The sequence below is a fragment of the Lissotriton helveticus genome, chromosome 11, assembly GCF_964261635.1.
Source record: "Lissotriton helveticus chromosome 11, aLisHel1.1, whole genome shotgun sequence".
Lineage (NCBI taxonomy): Eukaryota > Metazoa > Chordata > Amphibia > Caudata > Salamandridae > Lissotriton > Lissotriton helveticus.
In genome coordinates, this window is record NC_136072.1 from 881,788,001 (window position 1) to 881,804,573 (window position 16,573).

General features: G+C 43.2%; 1 protein-coding gene across 2 annotated transcripts in view; it reads left to right on the plus strand.

The window, feature by feature from the left end:
- Nucleotides 1-8,086: 8,086 nt before the first annotated feature.
- The window catches only part of LOC144792203 (stonustoxin subunit beta-like), a 132,446-nt gene continuing 123,959 nt past the window's right edge, over nt 8,087-16,573 (plus strand). For both annotated transcript variants that reach the window (XM_078667103.1, XM_078667104.1), the window contains exon 1: nt 8,087-8,199. In XM_078667103.1, the coding sequence (XP_078523229.1) occupies nt 8,106-8,199 (94 nt within the window). In that variant the 5' untranslated portion in view covers nt 8,087-8,105. The remainder of the gene's footprint in view (nt 8,200-16,573) is intronic.

The window sequence follows — 16,573 nt, forward strand, 5'->3', positions numbered from 1 at the left end:
TCATGCAGGAATATTTAACATTTGCACCTGTAAGGTCGCTCAAGAGCAAGCAATGCATCCGATCCAAGCTTGAAATGCAACCAATGCCATTGCCGATGAACGAAAATGATCTCTAGATGTCTGACTCTCACTCACCTCTTCAGTTGTCTGTCTCTAGCTGCCAATGCCATTCTCTGCCTAATAAAGCACTGCCCAGTCTGCCAACAACGGTCGGAGCGAGGCAGGACCAGTGTGTTACTAACGCGGCGGCGGGACTTAGGCCGAGCGCGCTGCACTATTTTGCACTGCACTCAGTGCACTGTCTGCCACACTGACTGCCACCACTTCTGTCACTGTGACTGGGCGGCGGGCCGTGGGGCACGGGGGCGGCACTGGAAGCCCGGTGTTGGGGCCGCCGTAATAATTTATTTTTGATTTGGGGGACACACTGTGAAATCGGCCGGCCACTGCCCACTTCCAAATAAATTATAAAGGCCGCCACGGCCGCAAAACGGGCCTCCAGTGCCGTGCGGCCGCCTCAAGAATGGTGCCGCCTGGGGCCGACCGCCCCCCTAGCTACGCCGCTGCCTCCCTAACTACCCATCTGTCTGTCTGTCTGTCTGTCTGTCTGTCTGTCTGTCTGTCTGTCTGTCTGTCTATCTATCTATCTATCTATCTATCTATCTATCTATCTATCTATCTATCTATCTATCTTTCTATCTATCTATCTATCTATCTATTTATCTATCTATCTATCTATCTATCTATTTATCTATCTATCTACCTGTCAATCTGTCTATCTATTTATCTGTCTGTATGTATGTCTATTGACCTCCCTGTTTGTCTGTCTGTCTATCAACCTCCCTGGTAGTAGTGCGCACAATACATTGTTATAACATAACATAACATATCTATCTATCTATCTATCTATCTATCTATCTATCTATCTATCTATCTATCTATCTATCTATCTATTTATCTATCTATCTATCTATTTATCCATCTATCTATTTTCGGTTGTCTATCTATCATTCTGAGCATCCTCTCTCTCTCTCTCTCTCTCTCTCTGCATCCTCCCCCCCCACACACACACTGTGCTTTTTATCTCCCCTATTCATCGCTGCCTGTGTGAATTGTTTTATTGGAAGTGCCTGCTTGTCTGTATGTGCTTCTGTATTTGTGTGTGTATGTTCATGTAGAATAATATGTGTGCATCTCTATGTGGGGGATGGGGATAAGCGTATGCTTTGTGTGCCCGCGTATCTGTGTTTATATGCAGCTCTCTCTGTCCGCCAGTGTGTCTACGTGTTATATATACTTATATAACTGTGTATGTGAGTGATTGTGTGTGCGTGTGCCTGTGCGTAGTGGGTGTGTTTGTGCCGCCTGTGAGCATCTTTCTGTCTGACCTTCTGTCTGAATCTGCGTGTGGTGTGAGGGTTAGTGTGGTTGGGTGTGTGTCTTCCTCTCTGTGTGTGCTTCAACATCAATACAGGAGGGGAATATCATCCTGTAGCCGCAAGTCCAGCAGAGGTGTGATTGACACAGCCCCAGGTGCTGCTGAGGGTACATTTTAAGGCAAGTGTTCTGCAGGCGGGTATTGGTTGTCTCCAGTCATGAAAGGAAAGACTGCCGGTTCTGTCATTTCTTCCACGAGTCTGCCAGCCTTCTAGGTTCAGACCGACTTGGAGGTAGAGGCTGGTAGGAAGACTACAGGCTTTTCACCCACACTGTGGCTTATGGGCATCCCCTCCCATTAGCTTCAAACCGCCTAACAGCCATTGCAGAGGGAAGCAGCACACTCAGTACAGCTAAAACTCCTCTGCAGCACACCACGCCCAACCCTGGGGGCAGGAAAAGAACAAGAGACGCTGGTTTCTTGCACTGTCCATCCTCGTTTACATAAACACCACCTTAACTGACACACTCCTGTAGAATCCCGGTCTTATGCGCCAAGAGGCAGCTGTAATTGTGATATGCGCTATACGAGTGTTATTCATTATTAATATAACCATAATGCCTTAGGCCCTAAGATTCCTTCCTCGGTGTGTGGACTGATAGGGCACCCTTGATTTCTAACTGATGAACTCTTCCCATAGGGTTGGCCTGAAAGTCTTTTCAAACGTGCAGAGTTCGCGCACCTTCCTAGAACTAAACTGTGCATGCGCCTCAGCGCCCCCATAAAGGGTAGTAAGCGCTTTATAAATGTTACAATAGAATACACACACAGGCGCACACTAAAGTTAAGGAAATATTTAAATGAGAGCACAGCACACCTTCAATCTACAGAAATCTCCTGAGCCCCGCCGTACTGCTCTTTGACGAGCGTTGTAAGTAAGGCCTCGCCGCCTTAATAATTTATTTTTGATTTGGGGGACACACTGTGAAATCGGCCGGCCACTGCCCACTTCCAAATAAATTATAAAGGCCGCCGCGGCCGCAAAACGGGCCTCCCGTGCCACGCGGCCGCGGCCGCCACAAGAATGGTGCCGCCTGCGGCGGACCCCCCTAGCTGCGCCGCTGGGCCACCGCAACCTGGGCCATGCTTTGTGAATAAAGAGCTAGGCTGAACCATTACATTGCAGATAAAACATATTAACACACAGCGAGCATGTCATCTTGGCAGAGTCCCCCTTACTTACAGACAACAGATACACATAGTTGTTTTCCTCTTCTCCCCGTTGTTTTTACTTTCCCTCCCCCTCCTCCTCGCTCCGTGATCCTGTGTCTACTTCCCCTTTGCCAGCCCCACACGTGTTTTGGATCGTTGGTCCCCAGCCAGTTTGTCTGTCTCTCACTTTGTCTGCTTTTGTCCCTCTGAAGTACTTTTCCCCTTGCTGGTCTGCCGGACACTATCTGCATTCCTTACCCCTTTTACCATTCCCCCTCTGCCTTCCATTTCCCATATGACGTGGGTCTTGGCTATGCTATGGGTTAATATCTCTTGATATTGTGTAATCACTGTTTTACTTCTATGTTTACTCTTGGCTCCTGTAACTGATGTAATTGTGTAACCTGAAACTCGCTGATCCTCATGTAAAGCGCTCTGATACCTCCGGGTCTAGCCAGCGCTATATAAAACTCTGCAAATAAAACACATTAACAGTTTAGTCGGGGTAACCATGATGGGAATATAAGGGAATTGGGGCCTTTTATTGGACATGTTTGTGCTCTCACAAGAATGACAATTATGAGCGTTTCCTTTTATTTGGAAGTGACCCCTAAGGTCAACATTGAATTAAGGGAGTCCAGAGATTGCATGTGGATATGGGAGATAATTACAAAGAAAACGTTCAAATATTTGGAAAGATCTGAATCTCGATGCTGTGCAGGAGGTATAGGGACTGCTAGGAGGTTGTGACCAACGCAGCATAACTGTGGAAAGCTTTTTCTTGCAGTAAAAATAATAACTTTATCAACTTGGGATTTGACTGTCAGACAATAACTGGATCAACCTAGATTTCATAAGATTTCGTTCTCCGTAAAAAAGACAACTATGGGTCATTAATTGGAATGAGTATGTATTCCCGGGCGAAGCCCCTATTGTTTTATTTGTTTGTTTTTTTTAAGTTCAAAAAGACTTTATTAGTCAAAAATGCAAGGTATCAGTTAGCAATTCATGAAAAATAGAATTGAAGGAGAACAGAAAGAGGGGAAGGGGAAAACAAAAGCAATCAGGAAAAGCAATGCAATAAATGCAATGACATGAGCAATTCATGGATAATAGATACAACAAGAGTAATACAAGAGTTATACATGTAATCGTGTAGAAATATATAAATACCATATGATAATGGAGAGAAAAAGGAAACGCAAAGGGTATTCAGGGCGGTTTAGGAACTTCTTGTTGGGTTGGCAATGGACGAAATGAACAGAGAGAACATTTATCTAAATACAATGTAACAGGAAGCCATAATTCTGCACGTTTCGCAGCCATACGAATAGGGAAAACAAAAGCAGTATCCAACCTATGATTATGGCAAACATTATACCACCATGCTTTGAAAGAGATGTTGGATGAAGCCTTCCAATTAATTGTAATTTGTTGGAATGCGACAGCCAACAGTAAGTCAACAATGCGAACATCAAGATCAACGCCTTCCCAACAAGGCAAAAGGCTTCCTAGGAAAGCGTGAGCAGGGGAAAAGATGATGTGTGTGCTGAAAATGACATTAATTTTAGCCCAGACCTGTATCCAGAAATCATGTACAGACTTACAAAGAAACAACATGTGGAAAAGGGTAGCATTCGATGAGGAACAGGACCAGCAAGCATCTGGAGTGGTGGAAAACCTCTTGTGAAGGGTAAAGGGAGTGAGGAGTAGCCTATTGTAAATGAAGAATAAAGACTGTGTTAGGGTCGCCGCTCTAGATGACTTACGAATCTTAGTCCATATCTTGTCCCATGTGGATATAGGCCAAGAAGTATCGAAGTCATGCTCCCACTGCTCCTCTACCTTGGACTTGGCCCGACAGACTCGTGAGTATGAAGGTATTTGTATAGAGAGGAAGCTTTGGGAGTAGTACGTAGGAGTGAATGAAGTCATGCAGTAGATAAGGGAGAAGAGGTAGGCGCCTGTGCCTGCAGGAGCCGGGCATATGTAGACATCACTGCTGCCTTAAGTAAGAGATACCTAGGAGCAGAAGATAAAGATAAATCAAAAGAGGAACAAAGAGTCGAAAATGGCAAAAAGGTGGAGCCTGAAAATAATTGTGAAATCCAAACTAACCCCTTATGCCTCCAGGACTTCCAAAAAAGGGTTTACTGCGAATTAGGAGATGAATGTTGTGACAAATGGTGGAGGAGAGAAAATCAGCAATGGTGACAGGGGGAGAGGGTTTAGAAGAGAGGAGAAGTTTAGTGGTATATTTATGAATAGGAGTAGAGAGTGAATGGGGCTTGCGGGAAAAAGAGAGATATTCAGCAAAAGTGAAGGGAGACAGGAAAAGGCGCTCAATCTTAGCCCATAAGGGACATGGAGAGGCGGGATCCTGCAACCAAAAAGAAGCTTGGCGCAACAAAAAGCCTTTCTGGTAAGCTGGAAAGTCGGGAAAATTCACTCCGCCTTCAGAAGCAGGGCGAATAAGTCTAGCAAGGGACATCCTAGATTTTTTGTTGTTCCACAAAAAGGAAGATAAGACTGTATTAATTTTTTTAAAGAATTTGGGGGGAATAGGGAGAGGAATGTTAGAAATTGTATAAAGGATTACAGGAGACAGCATCATTTTAATGGTGTCAAGGCGACCCCACCAAGATAAATAGAGAGGGTAGCCCCTATTGTTTTTAAAGGGAGACATTCTGTACAATGTCGGGTTTCTATTTTCAGTAACAGATTTGTAGATGCCATACATAATGCGATCTGTAAAACATATTGAGCATTAAATCTGATTAATGCTGTGTAAATCGGATTTGCTCTGTATGTTCATAGGAACAATACATGCTCAGTAAAACATTGTACCTGCGGATTTATCTAATCAAAATTAACCTATGTATTATCCATCTATGTGCAATTCATTTAAAGAATACATTCCTTTCAATGAAGGGTTATGCAGCACTGCTTTGTTTACTTTTCTAGCTTGCCAGTACCTATTGCACCAATCCCTTCTAAGAAATAAACACATGCAACTGCAGGCCTTTACCTCACTGTAATTTGCGTTGTGTGGTGGTAGTTGAGCTTACTTGATTGGGAGTCTGTGTCTTGTGTGAAGGGTATCCTGTGTGAGGACAGGGTAGTTAGAGATCAAAATGGAGGCTCCCTATCAGCTCAATGTTTTCCCACATAGCAATCCTATTTACTGAGTAGCTGAGTTAGGAGAATGCACATCTACCTGCTACCAGAACAGGAGAACTGCTTTGAACAAAATAATTTTGACTACACTGGCTGCTGAATCCGCAGCTAGACAGATGAGCACCTACACCACACTTGGAATGTGCACGTTCTGCCTGCCTTCATGCAAAGTGACCACTGGTTCTCCTTCTTCTCCTCTTGTCTTTTGAATTGTCTATTAATAGAGAGACCCTGTTGAAACTATCTGTCCTGAGCCCCCTCAATGCCCATCTCTCTCTGACCTTTTGGTGTTCCTCCCTCAACTGTCTTTTGAGAAATTGCCGGAATATACGTTCTCAACAAGTTCGGATAGAGGTATAGCTTTTAGACATGGCACACATTTGTTGGCCCTGTCCCCCTGCCAGTATCCTCAGTTTGCCATAAATACTGGTCATCTGAAGCCAGTAAGTTGTATTACCTTTGAAGTACTTTGGCGCAACACCTCACAGAAGTAATCTAACCAGGACTAGAAAGTAGCGTTGCTGATCCACTCAAGAGTAGGCCAGTACTAGGTACCCTGGAGAAGCCCTTCTGCTATGCCTCGTGCAAGAGACTGCAAAGGAGCTGTGAGCAGGTGCACCTTGTTTTGGCCAAACCTGCAAAGGAGATCACAATCCATATCACAAAAGTGATGTGAATGATCCGTCGAGGAAATGAATGTGCTGGGGAGATTCCAATGCCACTCATCCTTCATTGACTTTAAGGGGATCAACATGTACTTTCAGGAACATACCCCAGGCAGCTGAAGTGTTTCCACTGGATAAAGGTGGTTGTCCTAACTCCAAATCATAGTTTGAAAGAGAGGTTTCATTCAAGCACCAATCATGGATACCCCTCTTGTCCCCAGTTAGTGCCACACACCCTACTAAGTGTCCCCATGCCCACAGGTGCCACTGCTATGAGCCGATGTCAGCCATTATGGAGACAGAGGACCTTATATTTTGGCGATACCGGTAAGTGACATCTGCAAGGTACCAATCCATTTTTTAGTGCCAAGTTGCACCCTGAACATGGACTAGGCCCCTTTCTTGATTTCCCTCATGACCTGAACTGTGTCCAATATCCCCTGTAACTAGCATTGCATCACGAAGCCCCAGTACACTGGACTTGCATGAACTGAAGCCCATGTGCCATTTGTTATTTAACAGCATTAGGCTTTCTGGTCTGTGTTTCTCGTTTCTGGTGGATGCGTATGTTCTTTATTGTTTATGCAAGAGCTCAGGCACATCGAGCAACCCCTTTGCCTTTTAATTTCAAGCTGCAGCGAAATTAGGTCGAAGGGACCAATGTATTAATAGCCCCTTATTTATATTGTCTCAACTGTAACTGATGCTTCTGGAGCAGCGTCTGCTGTTACTCATGGGAACAACATTGAACCGTCAGTGGCCTGTACTGATTGCAAACAGTTTGCAATATACTAACGCATTCAGAGTTATTTGTAAGTGCTTGAAAGCTTTTTGGATTGCTATCTCTGCCCCAAACACACAGCTATCTTTGACGTATCCAACTTTAAGATATTGTTGATTATGAACAATGTATTGTATTATGTTGAATTACAATGCTATTTATGTAGTACTGCCCATGCCCCCTGAAGTCTAAAGTTTGTATTCAGTGAGTACTGGGTTGCACCTTGTGGGATTGTGGGCTCTGTCATGGGTGAATTAGAGAGGAGAATCTTCCCTGTCTAAAGATGATGTTAATCATTGCATGGTGTGTCTTTCTCCTTACCTTGAAACCAAAGAAATGATGTGTTGTCCAATCCCCATCATACAAATTGTTCCAGACTTCAGGCAGTACAGAATCTGCCATTCTCCTTCAGAGGAATTACCAAGTACACCCAATCTGATTCTGGTCTAATCTAATAAGGATAATTTTAAAGGGGCTCTTTTGCACCTTTTCGAGCCCATGTCCTAGTGAACTTTATTAACCCCAATAGTATCTGAGAGAATATCTCCAACAATTCAAAAGGGCACTAGTAACCAGCCTCTTCATGGAAAAGCTTGGTTACACCTACCGTTTCTTTCTCATGTCTGATATATGAACAGGTTTACCCTACAGAATGCATGGAGCATAGGAAATCCCCACCTGAGATTCTCCTACATGAAATGGTCCATATTAATCGGATACAAGGAGTCACATGTCAGAGAGGCCTCTCTGGTATGTGAATAACACAGCCTCAGTCACACTGGCCTTTTACGTATCTTAAATGCTGGGAAATATTCTCACTTCCATAGAATGAAATATATGAAAATATAACATTTTTGATTTTGATTTCAGATTGGGCTGTCTGAGCGAAAGAATGGCGTCTGACAAAACAATAGAGAGATTGACTCTGGGGCGCCCCCTTGCCCTTGGAATGCTGTATGACATCCGTCGTGATGCAATCGTTCCAGGTAAAAAACTATGTGTCCAGCTATCACACATTAACCATGATGTTTATAGAAAGTCAAGTTCAATCATTATTGATATTGTTTCAATCGTGACATACGTTTACAAGAGTTAAGATGATAAATGCAGATTCAGTCATTTATTACTACATTGTAAATGTACAGGGGAGATTCTTCTGGATCCTTGCACTCTGGTCTACACTCCGTCAGACTATGGGCTTATGTAATGAGATTGTGTTGTGGTTCTGCTGATCAGATTCTGCAACTAATGGGTATTAGAACATTGGAACGTTGGAAGCTCCATTGAAAACAATGGAGTAGCTCTGGGCTTATAATGGCTAGTATAAGCCCGGAGCTCCAACATTCCAATGTTTCTTTGTCCGCAGCTCTGGCTGTGAACAAAGGCTTCAGGGAGCCGGAGGGGATTTCAATTCCCTCGCGCTCCCTGAAGGCTTTGTTTTATCTGTTACAACACTCTGCCCTCTAGTGGCAGAATGTTCTAATAGCCTTATAGCCCTTCCTAGCAGGGCTATACCGGCTTTTAAAGTGCCGCTGCCTTGTTAAAGTCCCTTGCCTTCGGCTCGTCCCTTTAATACTACGGTGGGCTAAAAGGCTATATTAGAACATTGGAATGTTGGAAGCTCCATTGAAAACAATGGAGTAGCTCTGAGCTTATAATGGCTGGTATAAGCCCGGAGCTCCAACATTCCAACGCTTCTTTGTGGCTGTGAATAAAGGCTTCAGGGAGCCTGAGGGGATTTCAATCCCCTCGTGCTCCCTGAAACCTTTGTTTAATTTGTTAGAACATTCTGCCCTCTAGTGGCAGAATGTTCTAAAAGCTGTATAGCCCTTCGTAGCAGGGCCCGCTGCCTTGTTAAAGTCCCTCACCTTCTGCTCGGGCCTTTAACGCTGCAGCGGGCCTTTAATAGCTGGCATATGAAAGAACAACAATAGCTGCAATAACAGAAAAATGTGTCAGCAGTGAAGAATATTTAAATGCCAGTTTTGCATAATTTCCTGGTGAGACAGATAGTGTTGTCTAAGGATCTAAAGAGGCAGAGTATGGCCAGGCTGGAATTGTGGCCAGAGAGCAAGGTGAGTAACACAATATGGGAGGCTCTGGGAGCAGAGATGACAGCTTTTAAGGCAGAAGAGGCTGCAGGCCTGAAAGGAGACACTCTGGACTGCATCCATGATACATGTGTACTCATATGTGATGTGATTTATAGAAGGGGCTGTTGAGTAAGTAGCCCTGAGAGGAGGTGCCAGCTTGATCAGTGAGAAAGGCATGTCCTGCATTGATCTCGAACACCTCTACTGACAGTTGCTGTCAATATCTGCCACTGCAGCATAAAGCTAGAAAAACCAAACACTGATGCACTCAAGAATAACAAACCACATGGTTCTATTTACAAATATGACAATAAACCAAATGCAAAAAACCAAATATGTACTCCATCACCAATTTGTGTTAGAAAGAACTGCAGAAATTGGATACATGCATTAAATACTGTGGGCTAATACCTAAACATAAGCAACCCAGCTTAAGAGAGCTCATCCTAAAATAATAATTTCTGTAATTTTTGGGTGGTTTCTATATGTTTCTTTTGTAATGACATGAGATGGTTGTAGACAATGCAACTGTAGGTAGCCAGACCTAAAAACCTGTAAAAAACGGATAGGCAGCTGACATCATTTCTATTTTACATGGCCAACCAAATGTTGTGGGTCAAGGAGGAGCACAGATCGGTTCAGGTTAATCGGCACCGGTCCACTGTTCCAGATGTGATTGATGGACTTTTTTACCCCCCCCCACTTCCCCTGCCTGTTGCTCTCTCTATAGCACTTGTGATTTTTTTCTCCCTTTTTTAGGTACCGAGAGATGAGTGACTTGCCCAGAATCACAGGATGCTGCAGCGGCAATGCACTCACTGCTTGTTTAATGATGTAGTTGATTTCACCCCCCCTCCTGCGCACAACCATTTGCCTTGCAAAAAAGTGGTGCACGGCCTCCAGATCTGTCCTGTGCCCAAACAACTGCTTGTGGTTAAGCCCCGCTGCGCATTGTCTTTCGCTTTGTCCTGCATAAGTTTGCAACTGTTCCTGTTTGGTTTCACTGAAGTACTCGCCATACTGATAGATTTCCTTCCAATGTAACGTCTGAGTTACCATTAAGGTCATTACCTTCCATAAAGGCATGGGACCAAGGCCAGAATGCAGATTTTGCAATCCAAGCCACATGGTGACGGCTGTATTATGGTATTAAAATGTTTAATGGGTTAGATCATTAGAGTATCCACAAACTGTTTGTCTTGTCTTTCTGAAACTAAAGAGGAGTTATATAAGGACTTAAAATGTTACACATGCTGCGTTATAATGAAGTGATCACTTTAATGATTAGAATAGTTGATAATCTTCAATGTGCTGAATAATTGAGAGCTTTCAATGTTTTAAACTCCATGTAATTTCCTTTTCTGCTTGCTATTGGTTTACTTGTGGTATTGCTGTTGTTATCTTCCTTTCTATTGGCTGTTGATCATTTGCTAACTTCTGTGTAGTCCCAAATCAGCGGGGCTAACTACAGTTTTAGTCCGCTCTGCTTACACCTCTTTTAATTGACTGCAGTGTGCCATCTGTTTCTCATGCTGTAGCCTCCGTCTGTAACTGGAGACTCTCCTGTTGCCCCGCTCTCCCTGCAGTCATATATCACTCTGGCTACTTTCTTGTGCCTCTTCACTAGCGCTCATTCTCCTGCATGTGCCCAGAGGTCAGCGCGGATCACGGTGTTACACAGCGATAATTAATATCGAGGCGCACCCTCCGAAACTCATATCTGAAGAGCGTGTTGAGGCCATGATGTTCATGACGTGGGGGGCGTGGCCTGGCAGTGCTTGCAAATGTGCATTTTAATTCACTGCTTTTAAATCGGTATCTATCAAACGACATAAAAAATAATGAGGTGTTACAAGCCCGCGCTCACATGGACGCAAGGTGCCTGTGCACTATGCATAGTGGTATCTTTCCATCACTCAAATTCCACCCCTCCCACCCCCCGAAAATTCCAGTCTACCTGTTACAACTGTTTTCTGCTTGGTCGAGTTGCAATATATGGGCATCTTGTTATGTTATGTTATGTTAAAATGAGTTTTATATAGCACTCAGCTACTCAGAAGAGTGTCCCGGCGCTGCAAACCCAAAGAGGTGCGGAGCAGGAGAGGATGGCAAACTTACTATACGAAAAGCCACGACTTGAGGTCTTTCCTGAAGGCCAAGATTTTGGCATTCTTCCTCAAGGACAGAGGCAAGGCATTCCACAGTTGTGGCGCCAAGCGTTTGAAGGAGCTGCCTCCAATACGAGCTCTTCTAATTGCTGGGACAGAAGCCAAGGCCAAAGAAGATGACCTGAGCGACCGCGAAGGCAGATAAAAGTCCAATCTTTTCCTGATGTATTTGGCACCTGTGCCATGAAGTGCCTTAAAACCCAAACTGGAAGCCAGTGAAGAGCTTTTAAAAGGTCTCTTGCACTGGATCTATGGTGCAGACCAAAGATGGCTCGCGCCGCAGAGTTTTGCACAATTTGCAAACTCGATAAAAGGAATTCAGGGAGGCCATGGTATAACACGTAGGCATAATCCAGGCGTGAGCCTATCAGAGCTTGGAAAGTGGTTCTTCTATGTGTGAGAGATAGTATTGGCAAACACTTCCTTAGCATTTTTAGGAGACCAAAGCACTTTCCCACAAGGCCGAGGATCTGTGGCTTCAAAGTAAGACTGCTGTCTACCTTTACTCCAAGATTCTTGGCCGCAGAGGTAGCGGCAGAGGGTGGAAACATAACCGCTGGCCACCAGGACTTCCAGCCCGCATCTGGAGGGCAGCCGAAGAAAAGCATTGTGGTGCCTATAGAGATCGGGGGTCACCTGACCAATAATTTCACCATATAGTTTTCGGGCCCATACATTTCAATTCACCATATACATTAATCAGGCGACCTCACAATCTACCATCAGCACCCTAATTCCTTCCTGTTGTATTCTAGTGTACCCGACTTACCATCCACTGTTACGGGTACCTATGACCACAATGGATCAGGGAGCTAGCTGTGAAGAAAGGCAGGCAAAATACAAACCCAACTTTAAATACCTTTGGCTTTCATAAAATGACCACGGACAACTAAGAAGTTTTAAAGGATTTTATCTAGTAATCAGTATCTGCGAGTATTTGGCTTACAGTTAAAAGGCAATCAATAATCAAGATAACAAAAAGCACATGACCATACAAGAAAAATGTAAGGGTAATCATTTATGAAAATAAAATGCAATAGGTTTTCATATGGCAGACTGCGGAAAGCATGGAAAATATAACATGTGCAAGGTATGTCTTTATTGAAGCAAAGACAGAAAATAGAAAGGTGCAGTATAGAGTTTCAGCCCTATCTATATATTTACCTAGAATGGTGTGAAAACCAACCCTTGCCACGGATCAGTCAAGGACAGGAAATACCCCAAGGAATAGCAGTCATCAATGGGAGAGCAGGTGCAGAATGGACACCCCAGGACAGGACAGGAAACCCAGATAAGGATCAGGACAGGACCACCAAGGCACGACCAGCACCCGCAGTTCGGAAGCAACGCCTGCGCTCCACCCTCTCTGCAGCTATCAGTCAAAACCCCGATTGGGTTAGCGAACTCCCCAGCAAAGTGCTCCGCCAGCACTTAAGGTTTAGTAAAACCTTCAGAAGTCTATGGTCAAATTCAGACAGAGTGCTCCGCAGCACCTCTGTATTCAGTCACCTATTGAGTGCGTTGGGTCAGTGACAGGTCAGCTATTCAGACAAGTCGGACAAATTCTATAGCTAAACCTAGGCTAGATATACTGTTTTCGGGTCAGTGTACCACCCCCCAATGTTGCAAAGTGTCAGAATCCCCAATTTCGATTGGTCCCAAAGTAGGCTAGGTTAACACACCAATCAGAACAGACTTTTCTAAGGCCTGATTTACATTCTAGGGTACCGCCTAGCCAGTTTAGGTTTCCCACAGGCAAGTAACACAGAATACAATAGAGAATTTACAATGTAGCAAGTTAGGAACACAATTTCTCCATCCTCCTGGGTCAGAGGTGGCTTTCTCAGGAGCATCTTGTCTGTGGCTGCCAGCTGGCTGAGTTCCACCGCTCAAGGCAATTGCTCCCTGGGCTGCGCGGTCATGCGCAGAAGGGACCTTCAAGATGGCTCACGACCCATTCGGACCCCCCGTTTATCACGGTACATGAAAAGTAAGCGAAAACAAATTAAAACATAGAAATAAATGAATAAACTACATAACATGATTGTGTACTTATGATTTATCACTATAAAATATACTATGCAGTTATGGTTTAGTGCAATACACAATAACACGAGAGCATCTGCACAAGCTTCACCATGTTGTTACACCAGCAGCCATCTTGTGGCTATTACGCATGCGCACCCTTTCCCTCCAAATCACAACTACGTCACGTCACGTGAGTATGACTAACGCATGCGCAGAAGCAATATTCTAAACGGCGGCCATTTTTAGAAACATAAATTAATCATATTAGTAAAACACATAGGCAAGCATCCCTAAGATACATGAATATAGTAAAAATAAAGGAAATTTTAGTACAACATACGGTTTTGTTACCGGGTTATGACAGATTCGAGGTTCATGACTCAAGCAAGTTGCGTAACATGCAAATTCTTGCTCTATCAATCCCCTCTTTGATGATATTTACTATCATCACAAAAAAAATGGAACCAGATGCCAACTTTTCTCACACCTTATGCATCTCAATCTCTTCCAACAAGCGATTCAATTTCTCTTTCACATCTTTATCAGGGTTAGAATTTTTCACCTTTTTGTAAATCTGATTATTCATCTCTTCCAATTCAAGCTCATCCACACTCCGTTTCACACCCCTTCTATCCACCGTGTACTTCTTTGTGTGTTTGCGACATTTGCAACAGACAAATATGAGGAAAACGATGAGACCTATAACTCCAATTGGCATCAGTACCCTAAACAATAAACTTCTACCTAAATTAGCAAACCAATGACCTACATTGGAGAGACCATCGACAAGTCTCTTCCAGGCACTGTCAACCTACAGTGGTTTGAGTTCTTTTTCCAAATTAGTAATGTTTTTCACATATTTTTGAATCTGTACACTTTTATCCGGTATGTAAGTGCAACAATGTTGCGCATTCAGCATCCGGCAGACTCCGCCCTCTTTTGCTAATAAGGTGTCTAGAGCAAGTCTGTTCTGCAAAACCATTGATCTGATCGCAACCATTTCGGTATTGACCAGCAGGAATCCATGAGCTGTGTCAGTAGACAACACATCCACTATTGTGGATAATTTGCAAATTCTGTGTGTTTTTCAGAACCACTCCCACTCCAGGTATCAGTGCACTAAAAATACTACCCATTATTTCACCTACGCTTTCTCTTCTACTACGCACTAAGCCATTAGTGTTTTCATTGCTTCCAGCAACTTCTTTCACATGATATATTTTCGGGAAAACAATGCCAAAGTAGCAGCTTCCATACCAGTGATCCGGCAATTTGAAATAAGCCTTGTTTCCACATATATAATAAATTCCGGGAAACACAGGTTCTGACCCATTTTTGAAACCCCAACCTCCAATTACCTTGTAATTGTGTTCACATTGACTGGAACCAATGAAAATGTTATTATAATAACTAGTCTTCTCGCGATGAAGACAGAGTTTCCCTTTCCTTTCGAAATCCAGCAACAGAGCAGGACCACTCCCACCATTTGAGGTGCCTTCCATATTTTCAGCCCATTTAGGAGTTTTCTGTCTCTTGTCATTTGCTTTTCTTTGGAAACTCTCCCTTCTTTTCTCTGCCATGTTCAAAAATATTTTTTCTTGTTCATGTAAAGAACAGGTCAAATTGTCTCTGTGTGCTTCATTTAAGTCTATGGTACCTATAGTCAGAAAGTATTCTCCCATATAACGTGTAACGTCACTTTTAGTATGTACAGGATTCAGATTTCCACGTATAGGAAGTTCAGAAAATATTACGTCTGAATTAGAATAGTAATACTGTAATGGTCCTCTTTTGTAAAATAAACTTGCTAAAATGCTACAGGAAATTCCATAGGTCAGAGGTAGGTGATGATAAGTCACGCCTTCAGCTACAGAAGTAGGTAGCTTCATGCAGACATAGCAGTCTTCTATTTCCATAGTTTCTACATAGTGCACTAAAAGATTAGCGAAAACATTTAACTGTGTCTGGTTTCTAACTCCATGATAATGTAGTCCTTCCTCATCTGATGCTTCTAAGTCTCGTTTTGTTTGTCTGAGTGCTTTTTCACGTCTTTCTACACTTCGTGTTGTCAGTTCTTCAGTGTCAGTGGTCTAAGTCTGAGTAGGGTCAATATTAGTATTTTTGCTTACCATAAAAGGAATGAAAACTGTTAGTCCTATCCAAATTATAATCACTATAGCTATACTACATATACATACTTTGCAGCATGTTTTGCAACAACTGCGACTAGGCCTTCTATTCACGTTTGAATCAGACATTTTCGTTCAGAAGAAGATTTCTCAACCCCTCTCTGTATCTTTGCACAGTTAGCTTACTTTGTGCAACTTCAGGTTAATTCGTCTTCCTCTTCTGTAGACTGATCAGCAATCGGTTCTCCGTCACTTTCGTCAGTTAAAGCAAGATCCTCAAAATCTTCCAAAATTAAAAATGTCCATTCAGGATCTTGGTATTTCTCGTTCAGTCTTTTTATTCGGTCACTCCTTCTTTTGGAGCTTTCTCCAGCTTGTTCTGAAATTCGAGGACTTTTCCTTCTTTCTGCAAGTTTTTCTTCTACTGTTTTTATTCTCAGTCTCAGTTTCTTAATAAATCCTGGTTCAATATTTGTATTTTTCTTGAGTCTTTTAGCTGGCACTGTATTTTGGCTTTCTTCTAATACTCTTTTATTTTCGTTTGTTTGTGGCACTTCTGTTTCTGTCTCTTCCCTTCCTATCTGACTAATCCCAGGTCTTGTATCTATTTCTTCTGCCTGGTTACTAAACTGGCCTTGTTCAGGTGAGTTTTTATTTTGGCTTTCGAATGTCTCTGTTTCTGTGTCCTGAACACGTTCTTCTAATTCTATCTGATCCTGTTCAAGCACTTCGATCTCTTGATTTTCTTCTGCTCGAACTTTTGTACTAGTTCTAGTCTGTCCCTTTTTAATTTCAGGAGTCAGTGGAGGAGTATCGATCAATTGTTCTGTCCCTGTCTGACCTCCCTCTTCGTCCTCAGATTTGATGTGAATCTCAATGATCTGAGGGTCTTCGCCTGTGCCTATCTCTTCCTCTCTATTCCACTCTCTATCTTCGTGTGTT